At 49.5% G+C, this 21999-nt stretch overlaps 1 protein-coding gene across 2 annotated transcripts in view; it reads right to left on the bottom strand.

The window, feature by feature from the left end:
* The window catches only part of RALYL (RALY RNA binding protein like), a 255020-nt gene that overhangs the window by 14973 nt on the left and 218048 nt on the right, over positions 1-21999 (bottom strand). For both annotated transcript variants that reach the window (XM_036264057.1, XM_036264056.1), the window contains exons 6-7: positions 17481-17594; positions 5173-5345 (exon numbers count right to left, since the gene is read on the bottom strand). In XM_036264057.1, the coding sequence (XP_036119950.1) occupies positions 5173-5345; positions 17481-17594 (287 nt within the window). The remainder of the gene's footprint in view (positions 1-5172; positions 5346-17480; positions 17595-21999) is intronic.

Genomic DNA, 21999 nt, shown 5'->3' with positions numbered 1-21999 from the left:
TACACACACACGTATACATATGAGATATCTGAGATGTCCTGGGAGTTATACAAAGATTGTGAGGGTAAACTTTTGGTCTCTGGGGAGATACCTGCTCTGTGTGAAATTCTGTCCTCATGACCCAGTGGCCTTACGTTTTCCTAAGTGTGACTAAACATTAGACGGGCTTCTTCCCGACTGTGGACCAAGACATGGAAACAACCAAGTGTCTTTGATAGATGATTGGGTAAAGATGGGATACCTAGACAGGGTGGGGCCAAGGCAGGTTGACAGCTGTGAGGACACAGAACACCACAGTGCTTATACTTATGCTATTATGATCAGTTATTGTATTCTTTTTCCTACAAACAACTGTAGACCTACTTTTGCCCCATCCCGTAACGATGGAATACTACTTAGATCCAAGAAAAGATGAAATAGTGCCATTTGCAGCAACATGGCTGGATCCTGAGAGTATCATGTTAAGCAAAACGGAAACTCAAGGACCCGATGATTTCACTCGTATGTGGGCTATATGATGGAGAGCAACACATGAACAAACACGGAAAACAGAAACTCATGGACACAGACAACTGTATGGTGGTCCCCAGAAGAAAAGGGGGCGAGGGTGGTAGAGGGTAAAAGGAGGTCAAATATAGGGTGCCGGAAGAAGAGTTGACTTTGGGTGGTGGGCACACAACGCAACATCCTGATGATGTATCATCGCATCGTACACTTGAAACCCGTAGAATCTTGGTCACCAATGTCCCGCCAATCCATTTAATTAAAAAAGGAAGATAATGCTTCCTATCTCCCAGTCTCCTTGGGAGGGCAGGATCCCATTTAGATAAGTGACAATTAGCGAACACAGACAAATCAGCACGACCAGCCTCTGCTCTCTCATCCTCAGTCCGTTCCACCGTCCCACCTGCTTGCTGCGTAAACACTGCGCCGCCTTGCGTTCAGCAGAGTCAACTTCAGTGTTGATCCTCCACTGCACGTCTTGGTCCCGCCCGCCAATCTTCACTGAAGTCTTCCTACCAGTCCAATGTGAGCCCAGTGACACAGACACTGTCGTCACCCTGGAATTGCACACGCTTGTAAACCTGTGGGTGTTGACTCAACAAGTTGCATTTCTATTCTGTGTTGGTAGGGAAGGTTCTTTCTGTTGGCAACATGGCTGTATTTCTCCAACAGCCTTCATAGCTGGCCTTCTGAAATCTGACAGCTTCAGAGATTTCTCTATTTTCCTCTAGCATTTCTAGAAAAGTAGCCCTCCCCTTTTGCATATGTAAGGCTCATTTTTGGACTGCCTTCATTTGCAAAGGACTTCAGCACCTTCCTGTTCTCTGCCTCTTTCCTTTCCCTCTGTGTAGAAACCGTGGGCGGCGGAAATATTTTATTCTGTTCGAATCCACACTGTAGACTCACTGTCTCCCTTGGCTACCTCTGACCGCCATTAGAGGCAGTTTGGAAATTGCAGCTCCAGGCCTGATTTCTACAGGCCACAGAGCCCTCCTGGCCACAGCGGGGGTCACCGCCCCTGCCACACTCACCTCTGTTCTGACGTCTCTGAGGTTCATTTTCTTACGAACTCCTGCCGTCCAGCTTTCGGGGGACTGTCTGGGCTTAAACGTGATAGCCCAGGAGTGGGAGAGGGGCTTCTTTTCTGTTTGTTTGCTAACTCGGCTGGCTTCTGGTTTGCTAACTAAATCCAAGTTGCTTCGAATTTGCATTTTTATTGCCCGTGGGAGGCAGTACCACAGAACCACGGACAGGGACCGCGGTAAGGTGGAGTCAGCACTGCGGTGTGTACTCGGATGTCCTGCCTCCAAGACTTGGCAGCTGCCCCTGGGGGCTCGTGCTGTGTCACACGCCTCTGAACCACAGAGGGTGTGCACACAAAAGTAATGTTTAGAACACAATCTGATTACCACACACAATAAAATGTGCTTGAAAATGAAGAGGGGCTCCTAGTTTGAGGTAAGCTGAGGACATTTTCCTCCCTTTCTTTAAAAAACATGCATTAATGTGTGAAGTACCACACTCAGGAAAAACACCCAATAAAATAAGCCCCGAGGAATTCACAAACCAGTGGCCCAGAAAGAAGCAGTCACTCGTCACAGGAGGATGAGATGTATACAGAGTGTGGTCTAACGAGAGAAGCGAACCCCAAGTGTCCAGGACAGATCGGGGGCCTGTTCAGGAATGAAGTCATGACAGACGACAATGGGGTGTATTGACCAGTCAGACAAAATAACGAGTGGGGAAGGGTTTTGGAGGCAGAAGGAAGAGCGTGTCCACGCAGGTATAAGACAGTGTTTCACAGACCGCCAGGTGCAAAGAAAGAGGCAGCTGGCCCTCTGGCCAGAGAGCAGCGTGGCTGTGGCAGGACGGTGCCCCGAGTGGACACAGGGGCAGGCCAGGCAGGGGAGCACATGGTCAGCCACGTTCAGGATGAAGCTGAGACACTTCCTGGGAGAGCCTGGGGGTGGGGGGACACAGAACTAAAACTATGCAGGGTTCCTATGAACCTGAGAGACTTTTGTCATTAGTATGACTTTGACCTAATTTACACCCTGCATGGGTCGGCACAGACACACCAGGGCTCACAAAGTTCATTGAATGGTGTTAGAGGGATGGCACAGCCAAGCACACACAAGGCCCCAAATGCCCCCGAGCACAGCACAAACACTGAGTGACAGTTCAGTGAGGCCCACTCTGTGCCAGGCCCACGCTCCGGGCGTCGCTCCTGGAGCCACCCTCCTTCAGGGGCGCTGTCAGCAGCTCTGCACTCCCCCTCTGTCTTCACCAAGTGCCCTCCAGCCGCGGGCTCCTCCCAGCGTGTCCCCATCCACGGTCGCGTGCTGGCGACTGTGACTCTAGGTGTGACCCGGAGCACTGCCGGGTTTGAGCGAGGGGGGAGCATGACCAGCGCGTCGTCGACACAGACTTTCATCTTTCCGTGTGGAGAGCGGATGGCATGGCTGGCATGGGGGGTGGGGGGGTGGGCTGTGACTTGGAGGTGGAATGAATGGGGAGGGTGCAGACACTCAGCGGTGACCCTAGCCTTTTGGTTTTAAACTGCATGGATGATGACATTTCTTTTTTACCAGAATGAGGGAGACGGGGAGGAACAGACGACTGGAAAAAGTCAAGTCTCCTTCTGGCTTGTTACATTTCAGCTGTTTCCTGAGATCTGTGAGGGGACGAGCATTTAAATTCTTGAGTCTAGAATTCCAGGAGGAGATCAGGAATAGAAATTTAGATCTAGAAATCTTTGGCCTATGGATGCTATTTAAAGCGCTGGTATTGGATGGGGTCACCTTGGGGAAGTGTCCCGAAGGAGGAGGCGGCCCCTTGGCTGGGCTGTGGCAATACTTAAAGTGGGGGTCTGGCCCGGCCGGTGAGGCTCAGCGGTTGAGCGTCGACCCTGCACCAAGAGGTCGCTGGTTCAAATACCGGTCAGGGCACATGCCCAGGTTGTGGGCCTGATCCCCAGTGGGGGGCGTGCAGGAGGCGGCTGATCGATGTTCTCTCTCATCCATGCTTCCATCTCTCTCTCCCTCTCCCTTTAAAATTCAATAAAGAAAAAAACAAGTAAATAAAGTGGGGGTCAGCAGGGAAAGTTGCTAGGGGAGGAAAGCAAGCAACTGGTAACCAATTCTCAGCCAAATTCTTCTGAGAAGTGAACTAAAATGAGAACAGAGAGGTGACCACTGGGCAGGGCAGCATGGGGGCCCACAGCGACGCCAGCGCGCGGCCCCGAGGGGACGGTGGGGGAGTCTGACGGGGGCAGCGGAGGAAGCGGCGCCGGGGAGGCCAGTCCTGCCTGAGGAGCCGCTGAGAAAGGTCGTCCGTCCCTAGTCCACTGTGGTCCCTGCGCAGCACCCACGAGAACCGTCCTAAGGAAGGTCCTTACGTCCTTCAAACTGATACAGACTTTTGCAGAAATAAGAGTGGTTGTTAAAGGCTGATCTTGGGAAAGTTTAAATGAAAGTGCCCTCCCCTGGTCAGTTTGCTCAGCAGTTAGAGCGTTGGCCCGGGGACCAGAGAGTCCCGGGTTCGGTTCTCGCTAAGGTAACGTACCTTGGTTGCAGTTTGTCCCCGGCCCCGGTTGGGGTCGTGTGGGTGGCAGCCACTCAGTGTGTCTCTCTCACATCGATGTTTCTCTCTCTCTCTTTCCCCTCTCTCCCTCCCACTCTATCTGAAGATAAATTCAAAGATGTCTTTGGGTGAAGATAAAAAAATAAAAAAATAAAAACCTGAAAGTGCCCTGCAATTTAAACAGAGCTACAATGTTAAAAATGGATACAGAGTTATGTAAATAAAACGATCGAGAGGGTGGTTCTCATGACAAAACCAGCACCACGGCAAAATTTGGAAGGGGCAATTCGTAGGCATCACAACAAAGTAGGATGTGACACGGCGTGGGGCGAGGCGGGTTCAGTGACTATCCACAGATATTTGAGAGTTGGCCACGCACATGTGCACACACACACGCGCGAGCCCTCTCATCACTGTTATTAGTCCCTTAAGACATAACATTTAATTTCATGGTTGATAAAATATGAGAACGAGCAGCCTCATCAGCATATATTTACCAAGTCCCCAGTGCCTTCTACAGAAAAGGGCTTCTGGAATGAGCAGCGCAATGATGGCAACACTGGGAAAACGAAACACGCAACCTGTGAAGTCTCAGCCACGTCCCCAGTGCTGAGGGACACGAACTGGCCACGCAGCGGCACAGTGCAGAGCTGGGGACTGGCCGTAAGCTGGAGGGTCCCCTCAGTGAGGGAGTCGGGGGGACTGCTGCCCTGTGACCAGTACAGACAGCTGTCCTCAGTGAGTGACGCTTAGATATGGGGGCACCGAGTGTCTTCCTGTGAATGGTCGTGTCACCAGGATATTCTATCCATGTGCAGTTCATGCGTAACAGACACAGGATCTCCTTCTCGGTGGAGCATCTGGGGCAGAGAACCTGCTTCCAGACCGAAGGCCGCCTCACCCCCCCCCTTTGCTGTGGGTCAGCAGGTGCACTGAGCACTCATGGGCACAGCACTGGGCTGGTGGGGCCTCAGGTCAACGCACAGGAGAGAGGGACCAGCCCCAAATATTTCATCTAAACGAAGGAGCTGCTGACGTGCCGGTGCTGCTCCCAAAGGGTGTGGGCACCGGAGGCTCAGTTCCTACCAGCTCGTGACCCCCGTCTTCATCGAAGTCCTCCTCCGCGCCGTCGGCCAGCTCCTCCCCGTCCGCGTCCGGGCCCCCTTCCGCGGGCTCCTCTGCAGAGTGGTCTGCGGTCTCCGACACGCACTCCTCTTGGGTCAGCTCTATGTTCTCTTCCAGCTGCTTCTTCTGCGCTTCTGGGGGGAGAAAGCAAACGGCTACTGCCTTGGGCTGCTCAGGAGCCACGTGGAGAAACCGTGGGCAGCGACGGAACCTTTCAGAGGCCAACCCTTCCCTCACGGGCGCGAGAGCTGAGGCCCTTAGCTCCAGTCGGATTTCCCCAGGCACCTATGTTATGTTCATGTATCTAGTTTACGTGTATGTTTATTTAGTTTTCTAATGAGTTAGAAGAATATGGGGAATCCAGGTGATACTAGGAGGTAAGCAAAGATTTACAGAAACAGATGGAGCCTTCTGGCTAACAGGGTGGCCAAAGGAGGCTTAGTTTACCTGTTATTATTTATTAGTTACTGCATTATTTTCCCTATGAACAACTGTGAACCTACTTTTGTCCCACCCTGTATGTAGTCCTTTCTGATAAGGATGTTCTCTCTGGGGGACCATACACCATAAAAGGGGGGACAAGAGTCAGGGAGAACACAGACTTGTTCATTCAAAACAGGAGGATGAAAAAGCTCATTGTCAAGTTCAAACCTGAGTAAAAGGGAGAAACACTCACAGAGGGAAAAGCACAAAAGCAGGTATGTTATCTTCCACACAGCATATCATGTGGACGGTCCTCTGACCTTGTAGTCTAAATCCTGTTGGCAGGTGGGGTTCACCGCATGGCCGAGAATCAGGTTCTGGTGCTGGGTGGCCTGGGTTCGGCCTCGAGCTGCCTCCTGGGCGAACTCTGGGAAGCGGGCGGTGAAGTGAGAACCTCCGCGAGCCTTGGTCCCCCCACCCTCACAGCTGGGTCTCTGCGTAACTCTCAGAGTCGGGGTGGTCACTCAGCCTGTCCAGTCATTTGCAAATGAGAAATGCTCAGCGGAGGAAGCAGAGAAAGTTCCACGGAAACTCTCAAGAGGTGCCGATGAAACTGCACCAGGATTATTTGTCCTAAATCTAGAAAATTACCACCTGGATTAAACAGGGAACTAGGGAGTTACAATTTTTTTAAAACAATGGTTTAATGTAGGGAAGATGATCCAAGTAGCTAGATGAGAAGAAAGACCCCAAGCACCCGCACTTAACTGCTATTGGTCTGGAGCCTGTTCTACTGCAGTGAGACAAGTCGGACAGAGAAAGGCAAGTACTGGATGATGTTACTTATATGTGGAATCTAAGCAGCCAAACTTGTAAAAACAGAGAGTGAACTGGCAGTTTCTAGGAGAAGATAGGACAGATGTTGTTTAAGGGCGTGAATTTGCAACAGGTAGCAAATAAGCCCCAGAGACCCAATGCGCCGTATAGAGAGTGTAGACAATATTATAGTGTAGCCATCAAACTTGCTAAGAGACTCGATCTTGATTATTCCAACCACTGAAAAGAGCCACTGTGTAACCCGATAGAGGTGTTAACTGTCACTGTAATGGCCATGATATTACAATGTATCAATGTACTCAATGAACATGTTGTACACCTTAAATTTATATCATGCTATATGTCAAAAATATTTCAATAAGAAACAAACAAAAATCCCCAAACAGAGAATATTGCTGGGCTCCGTTCACCCTGCCTCCCTTCCACACATCACTGGCCTCTCCAGTTCCAGACCTTCAGTCCAGGCTGCCTGAGCTCCCTGCCCGTGGCCAGCGCCCGCTGAGAAGAGGCTGTGATGGGCAGACTGGTCTGAGCACTGCAAACTTTGGCGTCCTCTGCCGTGAATCACACCCTGAGCTCCACCCCGCCACCCCCACCACCACTGGTCCTTTGACTGCACAGTGGATCTGGATACTCTGCTTGGACCCTCAGTCTCTTTCTCCTGAGAGTGTTTCAGGTACTTGTCACCTGCCCCCTCACTTCCAGCCAGTCCAGGTGATGATGCTTCCTGTTCAACTGCCCTGGCTCTCAAGTCCTGGGGTTGGTGTTTCCTTTTTCTTGTAGAGTGGGAGGGAGGGAGGGAGAGAGAAACATTGACATGAGAAGGACACATCAACTGGTTGCCTCCTGCACAACCCCAACCAGGGCGGGGGATGAACCGCGACTGAGGTGCCCTTGATCAGAATCAAACCCACGACTCTCTGGTCTGCAGGGCGATGCTCTAACCACTGAGCCAAGCTGGCCAGGGCTAGGGTTGATATTTCAAGAGAGAGAGAGAGAGAGAAGTGGACATTCCGGATTGGACAATTATTGTCCCATACAGCTGACTCTTGAACAATATGGGTTTAAACCGTGTGAGTCCAATCATAGGTCAATTTTATTTTCAATAAACACATACAGTACTGTAAATGTGCTTTATCTCCCTTATGATGTTCTTAATAGCATTTCTGTTTCTCTAGATTGTTTTATTTAAGAATACAGTATATAATACTCATCACATGAAAATATATATTAATTAAGTGCTTGTGTTATTGGTAAGACTTCAGTCCACAGCAGTCTATTATAGCTACATTTTTGATGAGTGAGAAGTTACCTGTGGACTTTTGACTGCGGGGTCAGTGTCTCTAACCCCTGTGTTGATCAAGGATCAACTGTGCATTGAAAACTGTTCCAAATCTTACAACTTTCCCTAAAGCTGAACTTTCTCAATTTTCGGTCATTGTGTTTATTTTTTGTTAATGTCACATAAATGGACTGTTGCTTAAAATGGACACTATATTCTTGGTCTAGCACACCCATGTATTCTCTAGTGGTTTTAGAAATATTTTTCTGAGAAGTGTCACTTTTTGCTGTTGAAAGTAATGTTCTCTTTTTTCTTCTAGAAAAGTCTCCAGCTGATGCAGCGCGACGGAGTTTCTGAGAACCTCCTGGCCCAGACCTTAGAGGCACAGTCCTCGTCCGGTGTTGAGTATGAACTGTTGCATATGCCTCGAGGGTTTACGCTGACTTTGCTGACCCTGCTCTGAACGTGATCCCTGCTCCCTGGATCAACCGAAGCCGAGATCGAATGCTCTACAGTTAGTTAGTCCTGCTGTTGTCTTCTGTGTTCTCACTCGTGTTGACCTTCCCTTGAAACTTGAGCTATTGCCTTCAAAGGTCATCATCACGCTCAAAGGGGATGATATAGGTGTTGGTCTTTTGTGGAATGAAAAGTACAATGTGTCAGTTTTCAAGACATATTTTGATGTGCTCAATTCCTTCATTGAGTACTTTATACAGAGAAGAGATGAGATAAGGTATCCAAGAGGGTGCAGGATTTGAGATCTGTACTTTTCCTAGTTCCTCGTCCCCAGTGGGAGATGCTGTGACCACTCAGCAGAGAGGATCCATGAATGAAGAACACAGGAGGGCACAGCGTGTCTGTGAGACTCTGGGTCACAGTGTCAAAAGCAGCTCGGACCCAGTGACTATTCTGTTGAGACGGAAAAAGCAACTTGTTCTATTTTTTATGACTAATTATCTAATTTTAATTCTACTAGAAATGAGTAATATTTTTTAGTTTATTTTTATTTTCATAACAATCTCTTTATCTGCATAACCCTTTTCTACTATCACGTTTTCACTGAATGACTGTGAATGTGTTTTGCATGTATGTGTCTGTGTGTATGACTGTGACCATGTTTTATGTGTGTGTGTCTGTGTGTATGACTGTGAACGCGTTTTGTGTGTGTGTGTCTGTATGACTGTGAATGTGTTTTGTGTGTGTGTGTCTGTGTGTATGACTGTGAGCGTGTTTTGTGTGTGTATCTGTGTGTATGACTGTGAACATGTTTTTTGTGTGTGTCTGTGTGTATGACTGTGAATGTGTTTTGTGTGTGTGTATGACTATGAGTGTGTTGTGTGTGTGTCTGTATGGCTGTGAATGTGTTTTGTGTGTGTGTGTCTGTGTGTATGACTGTGAATGTGTTTTTTGTGTGTGTGTGTATGACTGAATGTGTTGTGTGTGTGTCTGACTATGAATGTGTTTTGTGTGTGTGTCTGTGTGTGTAACTGTGAATGTGTTTTGTATGTGTGTGTGTCTGTGTGTCTGGTTGTGAATGTTTTGTGTGTGTGTCTGTGTTTGTAACTGTGAATGTGTTTTGTGTGTGTGTGTATGGCTGTGAATGTGTTTTGTATGTGTCTGTATGAGTGTATGTGTTGTGTGTGCATGCGTTTTGTATGTGTGTATAACTGTGTATTATATGTGTGTATGCATGTGTACGAGTATGTATATATATGTTGTGTATACATGTGTAAGTGTATGTTGTGTTGTGTGTATGTGTTGTATCTATTTATGTATTTGTTGTGTATGTGTATATGTGTGTGTGAATGTGTTGTGTGTATGTGTATGAGTGTGCATGTATTGTGTGTATGAGTGTATGTTGTGTGCATGCGTGTGTATGAGTGTGTATGTGTTGTGTGTGTGTGCACACAGTTATGCCTCTACTAGAAAGCTTCTTTGGGCAGAAACATTTTTATTAATCTTTGTATTCCTGGTGGCTAACTCGGAGTCTTATATGCACGTTAAATATTTGCTGAATGCATGGATGACTTTTCATGGAACTAACCATACAGGGCTGGGTGTTGAGTTACTTTTGTGGAGTTGGAGGGAGGGTTGAATTTGGCTCCTTGGTAGCAGACATGAGACTCCACAGCGAGGTTCAAAGCCACCTCCTCGTGACATTCTGCAGCCTCACATCACTAAGTCAAAGTCAAAGGTGGGGTCTGAGAATTTCCTAGAGTAAAATCGTTATCCACAGGAAAAGTAAAATGTTTATTTTGGCTGCAAGTCAACGAGCACTTACAAAATGCTGACCATACAAAATGCATTAACTTTAGGCCTTGCGACTGACTGCCTGTGGGGTAGGCTTGTTGATCACTTTACAGATGGGGAAACTGAGGCATAATCCACCCAGTAAGGAGTCCACAGTCACACAGATACTACGGATGAGGGCTGGAAGTCCCACGGAAGGTTTTCTGGCTCCGTAGCCTGGGCTGTCCTTCAACGGACAGTCAAACCTCAGTTCTCAGACCTCTCCCATCTCCGACAATTCGCTTCTTGACCAAGCTGTTCACGGAAAAATGGTCTTGGCTGTGGAACAAAACTTCCATTTTTGACCTGAAACCCTCTCATGGATACCTCAGCATGACAAAAAGTGTCTTTCAGGCAACAAAGGAGAGAATGCTTTTGTGGCCAGTGAAATCCATGATTAGCAGGATTTTAAAACATAAAAGGCCACCACTGTGCTGAGGGTGTTAAGGGTGTGACATGCTCCTGAAACAACTGTCTCAGGCCCTTGAAGAGGCAGGAAAATGGTGTTGATTTGGGTAAATGAAAAGCAGTTAGCTGGTGATAGCATTTCAGGGGCAGTGATAGATGAAACATTCATTACGGCTAGTACAGGCTGGTTCGATACATGCAAGAAAAGAAGTGTTTAGTTATAGATTAAACAGTACATTAGACATGTGCTGTATATAAGAAAGGTCAAACCAGAATGATTTGGGGGTCTAGAACGGATTAATCCAATTGACATTATTTCTAACAGGCAAACACGATTCGGTTTTCTAACAAATCGCTTCTCGAACAGCCTTCTGGAATGAATTGAGTTGGGGAACCCAGATTCCACGGTAGCTTTAGGGAAAAAAAGGTGGATTTGACACACCAAACGCTCTGGCTCTCTTCAGCAACCAGAGCATGTTAAATTCGAGAATGAATTGGTCTGTTCAGTGAGGAGCCCTTGCCGGAGCTGAACGAGGATGGTCAGGGCAGGGGAAGAGAGGGTGACGGTGAGTCCTCTGTGAAGAGAAAGCCTCGAGGGTGAGAACATTATCTGAACTTTCAGTCCTCACGTTGGACTATTTCTGCACATCTCATTTCTATTTCAAAAGCTACACAGGATTCAGGAAACACGTTAGAATGGCTGGCGTTTATGTTCAAAGCATTTTTATTAAATTCAATTTGCTATGACCATTAATGTAACTCTGAAAGTTGGTTGAGTTGGCAATTAAATTTTTTGACATGCTGGCTTAATTGCTGGCTGAATTGTACTTAGCAGATGGTTGGAAGGCATGTTGATACAAAAACAGTGCCATTATTCATTGGAACCAAGCTAGTACCCTAAAACCATTGTTTTTGCATACCAGCATCAACTGTATTTAAAAAATTCCACATTATAGCACCTGCATATAATCTGAATTTCACTCAATGATTCCAATAAATGCCATTTAGAAAAATGCAGCTTATTACGGCTGATATTACCAACAAGAACATACGTGAGCATCAGAAAAGTTCCATAGAGCAAATCATCAGTGACCTAGCACATTCCTGGAGAAAATGACCCCCAAGTTGTCTACTCAAAGTGCCCTGGGTTGTTGAGGTCATCACAAATCCAATATAAATCATTAAAAAAATGACTGCGACACTGTGTTTCTATAAATGCCCGATAATATTAAGGGTTGGATATTACTTTCCCCATTTTAATACATGTTATAAGGCCCTTCCCAAGTCCTGTGCAGCAGATTGGGACAGCTCTCGGCGGGCTGTGAGCCTGCTCTGCTTGTTCCTAATCGGCCTCAGGCGAGTCAGCAGTGTGAGCCAGGAGGAAGAGGCCTTAGGGAGGAGACACATGAGCCGTGCAGGGGGCACCTGGCGATGCTAGGGTGCGGGGAGGTTCTGACGGACTGGTGTGTGGTTGTACTGCTGCTGAAATTACTAAGAAGTCACTGAATTGCATTCCTGAAAGGGGTAAGTTTATGTTCTGTAAAATGTGCCTCAATGAAGTTGTTCAGTGAAGAAGGCACATTAGAGCCAGTGAGAGAGGGCGAGGGTTTGAGCACTGGGACTCACTCTGGGAAACCAGGAGGAGTGGGGAGCCCAGTGGGGGTGCAACACTGGCCGGAGAGGGGCTTGGAGGTTGGCAGTTTGATTGGCAGGATTGATGCCAGGCTGGTGTGGCAGAGATGGGCCTTGGGCAAGAACATATGTAGGAAAGAAAGGGTCCAATTTTGAAAGGCTGTGATTGGATTGCTACCAAGGGCCTTCATGTTCCCCTCGGCCTGACTAAATTTTGGACAGTTCCCTTCCTGACTCGAGGTTCTGACCTTTTTCTTAGAGCAGGGACTTTAGAGAACTTGGCATTGTAAACTCCTACTCTGCCCCTTTGAGATGTAAATCTTTTATAATTCAGATGCTTCTTCTCAAGACCTAGAAAGCATCCCTTTGAAGTGTAATAAAAAGAAAAAACAGGACCCGCCTCCCAGGGTCAGTGGGAGATGCAAAACCAACTTCCTGGAGTCCCCTCAAAGACAGATGCCCAAGTTCTATTGACCAACCTCCCGTTAATGTCCTGGAATACTTTCCCATTAGCTTTCTCCAGTATTTAAAATTCCCCCAGCCTTTTGCTTTAGTGCAGTGAGTTCAATCTCCACCGCCATTCCAACAGTCTTGATGCCTATTGCAAAGTCTTGAATGAAGTCTTCCTGGCCATTTTTTAATGGGTCCAGCTCAATTTTTCTTCTGCAGTGATCTCCGGGAAGCTACTGTTCCATAGTCGTTGGGAAAGTTTTTATTGAGTTGCTCAAGACAACTCAATCCCACCCCACCCCAAATTTAGCTTTTTTAAAATATTGAGTTTTTGCACTGATATTTCTGAGACTTGTTATGAGAAGTAGCTTTCTTCTGTCCCCACCTGTTCCCTAGTTCCAGCACATGAACAACTTTCCGCCGGCTCAGCCGATTCTTTTACACACGAAGAACCTTTCTGCTCTGTACCGTGTTCTCTCGCTGCTTTCTGTCCGGTCCGCTCCCGTCACACTCGGCGGCCGAGGGTGCAGGGTCCGCCGCAGTCCCTCCTGGCTTCCATCTGCTTTCGTCTGCGTGTTCTGGGGAGTCCCTCCCACTTGTCCCCCAGTCCTGCGCTGAGCTGTTCACCTGTGCTGACATGTGCTAATTCCCAAAGGGCCCTTTACCAGGCTCTGAACAAAGGTACTTCTCACTTACTTATTTCATGAACGCAATGTCGTCTCTCTCTCCTAATCAGCATTTTTGTGTTTTTGAAATTTTATTCTTCCCGCGCAATCTCTGGGTCCTCCAATTTATTTTCCTTTTCGGTGTCTGCTTTTCACATCACACCTTGTTTTGTGTCTGGTGATGTGTGTGAGCTCACGGGAAGTGGGGTCTCAGGTTCCCGACGGGCAATGTCGTGAGCAAGGGGGGCTGTTTCTGCGCGGTGACCTGTTTTCCCATGTCCTTGGGCGGCCCCCACACCAGCATCTTTAAGTCTTTTTCCTCGGGCCGCTCACACTTCCAGGTAAGACCTCTCCTGTGCCTGCCGGGAGTCTGGTCCTGAGTGGGGGAGAACACTTGGCATTTCTGTAGCAATGGCGCGAACTCGCCCTCTCTCTGCTTTCAAATGCCTCCCATCGTCTGCCTGAGGTCTGCAGTGCTCGCGTCCCTAGGAGACGCTTCTCCAGCGTCCGGCCAGGAGCAGCGGAGGCGACGCAGGGGTCGTGTCCTCGAGAGGTCTGCCGCGTTCTCCCTCTTCTCCAGAGGAAGCGATGACCTCTGCTGAGAGTTTGGGGGTTCGGTGATTAAAACCAGACCCAGGTGGCTTGGATGTGCTGAATCAGGTCCATGTCTCCATCTGGGACCGGCTTCTACAGCCCTGTCCCCATTCCCCTTCAGACGAGGGGGTTTTGTCTTTAAAATCCCATCATACTTTTAATGCAGTTTCAGGAGGGAGCAGAGCTCAATTCGTGTGTCTGCTCACCATCTTTAACCAGAAGCTCCAGCAATCGGATCCAAACTGTCAACAACAGGAAAGTGTCAGGACAGAGACAGTCTCGTCATAGGTGGTGGCCAAGGCCCGTGGAGCACCCCCCCCCCCCGAGGGCCACGCTCTGTGGGCAGCAAACCACCGGCGGCCAGAGCGAGATGGCGACGGTCCGAACGCAGAATCCACCCTGAGAAGCAGCGGAAGGGATCACTGAGGCTTGTCTGGAGAAAAGACTGCAAAAACGCTGTGATCAGAATCTAAACGCAGCGAAGTTGAACATCTCTGGGCCAATTACATCCATGTTCTCTTCAAAGGTTTTGGAAGGGTGAGGGGATTACCGCTCCTTTTAAATATTTAATTGGCTGTTACATTCACAAGGGATTAGACATGACGCTCGGTGTCGAGGACATAAAAGGGATAACTGAACCAAGTGAAAGCAAATACATTGGGTCAGGACAGAAGAATCTACCAGAGGAGACACAACTATAAACAGGGACCAAGTAAGTGACACCAGCACACCAGAGGCATCAAGATATCAGCAAACCTGCCAGCCAGGGTGGCTCGTGGTGAGGGTCGACCCTGCACCAAGAGGTCACCGGTTCGATTCCCGGTCAGGGCACATGCCCAGGTTGTGGGCCCGATCCCCAGTGGGGGGCGTGCAGGAGGCGGCCAGTCGATGTTCTTTCTCATTGATGTTTCTCTCTCTCTCTCTCTCTCTCTCTCTTCTTCTCTCTCTCAAACCAATAAAGGAAAAAGAAAAAGAATCATCTAGGAATGAGGCACATTTAGAAGCTTAAGTGAGGTTAAGAGTTATTTGTTGTTTTCAATGAATAGTCACTACACCCCCAAATTGTCATTTGAATTATTCAGCGGAGACAATGCCAGGAGCACGGTGGATTCATGCTCCTCGTGATGTCAGAGCTAGGGCAGGTTTGAGGTCGCGACCCATTCCTCTGTGTTACGAGGAGGGCTTGAGGCCGAGAGAAGACCCCTGCTCAGCCGTGCCCAGGGCGTGGGAGGCGGCTGGGGGAGGGAGGGAGAGAAGCCGTGGCCTGTGCTCCGGAAGTTTCCAGAGTCCAAGGAAGAGACCGCATACCAGCCTGAGACCTGTCAGAAGCGGGTTTGGTGCAGAGTCCACATGCTACCCTTACACTTCCTCACAATTACTCCCAGGAGCTTAGGAATTCGCCTCCTGCCACACGGAAGAGGGGCACGGTGGCCGTGAGCCGAGGCCGAGCCTGGCGGGTGCCCCTGCACCTCCTCCCCGCACGGCGCTTAGGCGGGGCTGGCCTCCTCGCCCGGACAGTGAGTGGGACGAGAGATGAATGCACAGGAACGATCGAAGTCAGTGTTAGCTACCAAATACTTAGCTTGCAGCCAAATACGCAATCAAATGCGTGTCGCCTTCCGTTTCTCAAGGAGACCCCGAGACTGTTAAAGAATTTCTTTGTATTTCTCTCCACTTTCTATAATGTGGGGTTAACTCTTTTCATACAACCCTGACTTCTTTGCATAAAAATATATAGAAAACAATTATTTTTATCTCCATAAACATGAATGTGGTTCAGGAGACAATTAGTAAGAGAAATAAATGACCAATTAATGTTTGTCTAACATGTGAAAGGAAGAAAGACATAAATATCAAAGGACTAAGCCTGTCATTTAAACAATAACTGTCTCATGACCGGGGACGTTTGAACGCGTATAGAAAATAAGGTGTCAGCCCGTCATGGAAGAAACGCAGGCTCCGGGTCAGCGTCTCTCACAGATGACCTCCCCAGAGGAGGGCGGGCGGCGTCCTCCGTGCGGAAAGCCCAGGTCTGGGGAGGCTCCGGCACCACGGTCCTCCGGAGGAGATCTGTGCCGAGGTGAGCTCTCCGCAGTCCTTGACACTGCAGTGGAAACTGGTTGTCAGAGCTGCTCCGCGCAGGGTGGTGTGACACAGTGACGCACCTGAGTCGCCGGAGGAAAGCGCCGGCGCAGTGAGCTTCCAGGTTCTGCCCAGACAGCAGGTGACACACTTCGCGTGGCCGACACTTTAGTAAGAGGTGTAGGCAGCCAATCTCTGCTCCGTAAAACATGCATTTGAAATAGAAATGTTTAATCGACGTGATTCTGTCTCCCCTCTCGTTTGTCTTCCAATGAACTAAGACGGCAGGCGAGGCTGCCCTGAGCCAGGCGGACGGCCAGCGGGAAGCCCCTGGCCCGGAGCGGTGTGTTCCCACCAACCCAGGTCACCGCGACGGAGCCTTCACGCCGAGCAGGTGCCAGGGACAGAACTTCCCTTGTCATCCTCACAGTGTGACACCTCGTCACTGTCCTCCTTCTGAGAGAGAAAACTGAGGCTCGGGCATGGGTGGGGGATTTGGATCTGAGTCTCTTCTTGTCACCAGGAGGCCACATGCCTCGCGACAGCAGGGCCACATGGTCCTCCCCCGGCGGCGCCGTCCATGTCTGGCCGGCTCCTCTGTGCCGCAGCTCCAGGCCCAATCCCAGTGGGGTCTCCCCAGGAGGCCTCAGGGCAGTGACAGCCTGGGATGAGCCTGGTGGCACCTGTGACGGACACTACAGATGGGACAGGGCAGCGGACGCACCCGAGGCCGGGGCTCAAGACCTGGCCTGTCACTCACTGTGGTGTGGCTGGGGACACTTCCGTTGGCCTGCTTGCCCCTCTGTATGATTTATTTATTTTTTAAAGGGAAACTTTTTGCAAACAAAGTCCTGTGTAGAATCCCGGCGGGTAAAACAGGCTGAGGTGACTGGGAGCAAAGGCCAGATGGACAGGTTCACCCCGCGCCTGGGCCCTTCCACCCTCATCGCATCTCCAGGGACCTTGGGGGCCCCGGGGCCCCTCCAGAGTCACCAGCTCTCACACCCGTCATTCTAAACCACATCTGCCATCACAGCAAAGGGCGTTAGGATCCTGTGGGGAGGGGCAGGGGGCCAAGGTCAGGGCTGAACGTCAGAGCATGGAGGGCCTGGTGTGGCTGTGATCAGTGACTTGGCGGGTGGCTGGGCCTGTGGGTGCTGAGACTCTAAATGGGGTCCTGGAAGTTCACAGCAATGCAGGGGAGGGGCTTTGTCATCTCGGTTTTGAAGCCTGTCCAACTTTGCTGCAGTGAATTTAATGGCGTATGGATTTTATTACCAGCCTGACAGCATTTGTCCATGCGTGGACTTGATTTTCTTAAAGGTTACTTGATATTGAGATAGAAACTTCCAAGTGCAATCCAGCTGTTACTTATTAGCATCAACATACTTCTTGTTTCCCCCCTTTTGTGAATATATAAATTTTAGACACACTGGCTCATGTTCTCTGAAAAGTAAAAGATTAGATTCCATGGTTGCAACTCCAGGCTACAGAATTCTGGGTGGGTCTGTGGTCAACTCCACGAGCCCACTCAGGCCGCGGCCACCTGGCTCCCTGACTGTCTCTGGTGTCAGCCCCAGCCCGTGGGCACGGGCCCGTCCACTCACCTCCCTCTCCTTTCTGCTGCTTCTCCATCTTCTCCAGGCGCCCTAGCAGGGAGTCAATCTTCGTTTTGATCTGGGTGAGTTCTTTCTTGATTGTCTGTAACTCGTCTGATTTCACTGGAAAGGGGAGAAGGGACAGACAGTCAAAAGCACACGACTCAGCGCCCCTCGCAAGCACCGTGTCCCCCCCAGTGTCAGATCCTGGGGGTGCTTCCAGGGCTCGGCAGGTCCCCACCGCGCCGCCCGCCCGCAGAGCCGCTGGCTCGGCCACAGGCAGCCGTCCTCTGTGACTGAGCCTTCGATACCCTCTTTGCACCAGGGCTGGCGCAGAGGTAGAAGGATCTAGAAACATTTTATGACATAACTGGTACTAAATTCGGTTTTAGCAAATAGCTGAGTGAGTCTAAGATGGACTCAGACGGAGGGAGGGTTACATTTTGACAGGTGTGTTAATGCGACTTTGAGGACTATGTGGTAACCTGCATTTTAGCAGTCAGCAGTATTTTTTTTTTTTTTTTTTTTATCCTCACCCGAGGACATTTTCCCATTTTTCTGTTCAGGTAGAGTGGAAGGGAGAGAGAGGAACAGAGAGAGAGAGAGAAACATCGATGTGACAGGAACACATCGAGTGGCTGCCACCCACACGACCGACCAGGGCCGGGGACAAACTGCAACCAAGGTACCTGCCCTTAGCGGAAACCGAACCCGGGTCTCTCAGGACCGCAGGTCGACGCTCTAACCGCTGAGCCAAACCGGCCAGGGCTCAGCAGTATTTTTTTTTTTTTTTATCCTCACCCGAGGATATTTTTCCATTTTTTTGTACAGATAGAGTGGGAGGGAGAGAGAGGAAGAAACATCGACGTGAAGGGACACATCGAGTGGCTGCCACCCGCACGACCAACCAGGGCCGGGGACAAACTGCAAACTGTACGTGCCCTTAGCGGGAACCGAACCCGGGTCTCTCCGGACCGCAGGCCGACGCTCTAACCGCTGAGCCAAACTGGCCAGGGCTCAGCAGTATTTTTAATCCAGTTCTTGAGAGAGTGATTACAACCAGGATATCACATGTATTCTGTAAAATATCTTAGATGTTAGAGAAGTTTCCCAACTTGCAGAACTCTTGCTACTTGACCTGTTTTTTAAAAAATAAATTGTTTTCTTTATTGATTTTTGCAGAGAGATTCGAAAGGGAGAGGGAGAGAGAGATGGAACATCGATGAGAGAGAACATCGACTGGCCGCCTCCTGCATCCCACAACCTGGGCCTGTGCCCTGACCGGGAATTGAACCAGCGACCTCCTGGTGCAGGGTTGACGCTCAACCACTGAGCCACACTGGCCGGGTGCTACTTGACCTCTTAAAAAATAAAGAAACGAAGGCAAGGAACCGTACTGGCCTCTCATTAAGCCCCGACGCGGGAAGAAGAGAAAATTCACTGAAGTTCCCGTTCACATTTTACACTAACGGTTCCCGCTTCCAGTGCTGCTGACTATGGCTTCACAGGTGGAAACAGGGGACTGACACTTGGCACTTTGCCACGTGGGGATGTCAAACAACCACGACAACAAACATCCTACCATCAATTATAATTACAAAGAAAAGGGCTTAAACGACGGAAGCCTCGGCTCAGCAGACACACCTGTGGACGATGCACACTCGCGCGTGGGCGCCCCGCCGCGCTCTCTTCTCCCCTCGCTGAGAGCGGCTGCAGGGCTGGCCTGGCCCACGGCCCGAGCCTGGAGGTGCTGCGCGTCCGCCGCGGGCCAGCTACTCCTGCCCGGCGGCTCAGTCTGCTGGGTCTGGGGTGTCTGCCTCAGCTGTGCTTACCGCCTGGCGCATAGGCCCTGGCCGGGTAGCTCAGCTGTTGAGAGCATAGTCCCCACACGCCAAGGTTGCGGGTTTCATCCCTGGTCAAGACACGTACAAGAATCGACCACTGCCCGGCCGGTGTGGCTCAGTGGTTGGGCGTCGACCCTGCACCCAGAGGTCCCAGTTCGATTCCCGGTCAGGGCACATGCCCAGGTTGTGGGCCCGATCCCCAGTGGGGGCGTGCAGGAGGCAGCCAGTGTGCTCTCTCATCGATGTTTCTATTTCTCTCTTCCTCTCCCTTCTTCTCTCTCTAAAATCAATAAAGAAAATAATAATAATAAAAAATCAACCACTGAATTCATAGATAAGTGTAGCAATAAATCAATTTCTCTCTCTCTCCCTTCCTCTCTCTAAAAATCAATAAATAAAATTTTTTTTAAAAAAGGTCTGGGACCCCCTCGCCCTCTTACAGGAAAAGAAAAAAAGGTCTGGGACACTGACCTTGACACCATCAACTACTCTTCTCTTTCATGTTCCATTTAAGTCACCATGACCTCACCTTGGATAGTCCCCGGAAATTTCAGAAGAAACGGTGTTTCACTTGCTTCTTTTGTCTTCAGGAAATTTATTATAAAGAATAAAAACTAAATGCAATCTATGTTTGCTTGAGATCGAGCTATTTTTCAACTAAGATATATCATATCATATCCATGATCAATTATGCCTTAATATATACACTAATCACACAAAGGAGGAACCAATTTTTTTCCAATATATAAACGAGAAAACATTTTCCATTATAAACTCATACATTTTTCATAAAAACAGATTTTTACTTATCATGCAAAGTGCTTTGCAAAAGAAAAGCAACAAGAATCAGGGGCCCCGCAGAGTGTTCCTATTCTGAGGAAAACCCAAATGAAAGCAGAACACAGATTAAAGTCCTTCTGTCAATTATTTAAGACATAAAGTGCCGTTGTTGAATTGCAGCTCAATTTGGAAAACATCATCTGTCACAACTGCAAATTGATTCTGCTTGAAGAAGGATTTTCATTCTCTTTGATGAAAGCATGTCATGTAGCTTTACTTACACCCATCGAATGTAATCAGAAATATTTTCTAACATCAGCTCTTGGTGCAGGAGAAACAGGATGGTGGCTGGGAGGGGACAGAATAGATCTCTCAGTAAGTGATGCCACTCCACCCAGGGATGCAATGGACTAATTTTAATTTGTCTCGTTAAAATACATAAATAAACCACCAATGCCCAGTTTTGTACAGACTGTTACAAGCCAACGAGCAACCTGGACTCACCACATAGGGATCTGTCAGTGTGGGGGGTGAGGGTCCTTGGTCTGGACTCGCATCTGGCACTACAGGTGCACCTCTGGTCACGGCAGATGGCCGTGAAATTGGGTCCAGTGAGCTAGTGCTACTGGAGCTCAGAGACACCAGGGACAGGACCAGCAGCCGCGGCCCCTTTGCTGGAACCCTAGCAGCCGTGTCCAAGCAGCTGGGCGGCTCTGTCTTACGCCCGGATCCGGCCGGGATGCTGGGATGGGCCACCTCGGTCTGTGTCTGCGCTTCTTTCTCTACCTCTTTTCTGCCTTTTTTCCCTACCTTTTCTGGCCGCTGTTAACCATTTCTCTGCCACTTGGTGGGTGACATTCATTTCTTGTCCGATTATACCCACTCGGTCAAAATTGACATATATTTTACAGCAGAGTTCTAAACTTAGAATTTTAAATAATCTTTGCAATGTTATGTCTAAAATTTTTCCAAAAAAAGAAAGTTAGTTCTGAATTAAGAGGAACCTTAGGTCCAAAGCACCCTGTCCATTTCTCTCTTTTCTATTTTACATCTTTTCCTTTTCTCCTGTGCCTTCTGTCTGCCCCTTCCATTGGGCTTCTGCGCTCCGCCTGCCTGTCCTCTCGGGCGGGGCCCTCGAAGTGGTGTTAGAAGTCAGCGAGCCCTTTCTGCTGGGAATCCCCAAAGTCCCAGGTTCTTAGGAACAGGCCAGAAACGCGCACGCGCACCCGCCAGCTCTCCGTGGTGTGCGCCCCTTCCTTCGCGGCAGACGCTCGCCTGGACGGCAGGCAGTGCTGATGCGTCAGTGCGGGCCCGCAGACCCGAGCAGTCTGCGTCCCGGGGGAGTCTCTGCCGCAGCTCAGACCCAGGTTCCCGGGCTGTCAGCCCGTTCTGCCCGCAGAGCCCGGCCTTGGGGACGTGCTGACCCAGCGCACAGGAAACACACGCGCCGAGCTCACAGCGTCAGGCCAGTGAGGGCAGAAGCGGAAGATGTTATTTCAGTTACTATTAATTTTATCCTTTCCAGGCCTATCCCAGAAAACACATGCTTTCCCACAAATATGGCTGTCACGACTCCACACACCTTTCAGGAACCATTTGATTCCTTTTCCGTCTATGAACCCTCCCTTGACTGACCACTGGAGGGGGGCCGCACCTGGCACCTGCTCAGTGGCTTCTCATGTCTACTCACTCTTCACATCAAACCCCTTGAGCGTGAGGGTCTGACTGGGCCCTGGAGGACTCCAGGGCGTGGCTGTGCATGCTTTCTGGGTTTGGTTGAGCTCCTCCTCCTCTTCCTGACTCATAGGCTCCTGTTACCACCGGTCGGGGCTTTGAGGTCTGACTTCTCTAATTAAAAATGATATGAACACGTTCAAGAAGAAACGCTAACTCAGACCTAATGG

This window comes from Molossus molossus, unplaced genomic scaffold (genome assembly GCF_014108415.1).
Source record: "Molossus molossus isolate mMolMol1 unplaced genomic scaffold, mMolMol1.p scaffold_m16_p_16, whole genome shotgun sequence".
NCBI lineage: Eukaryota > Metazoa > Chordata > Mammalia > Chiroptera > Molossidae > Molossus > Molossus molossus.
The sequence above is the reverse complement of the archived record's forward strand: the minus strand, read 5'-3'. Positions and strand labels throughout refer to the sequence as shown.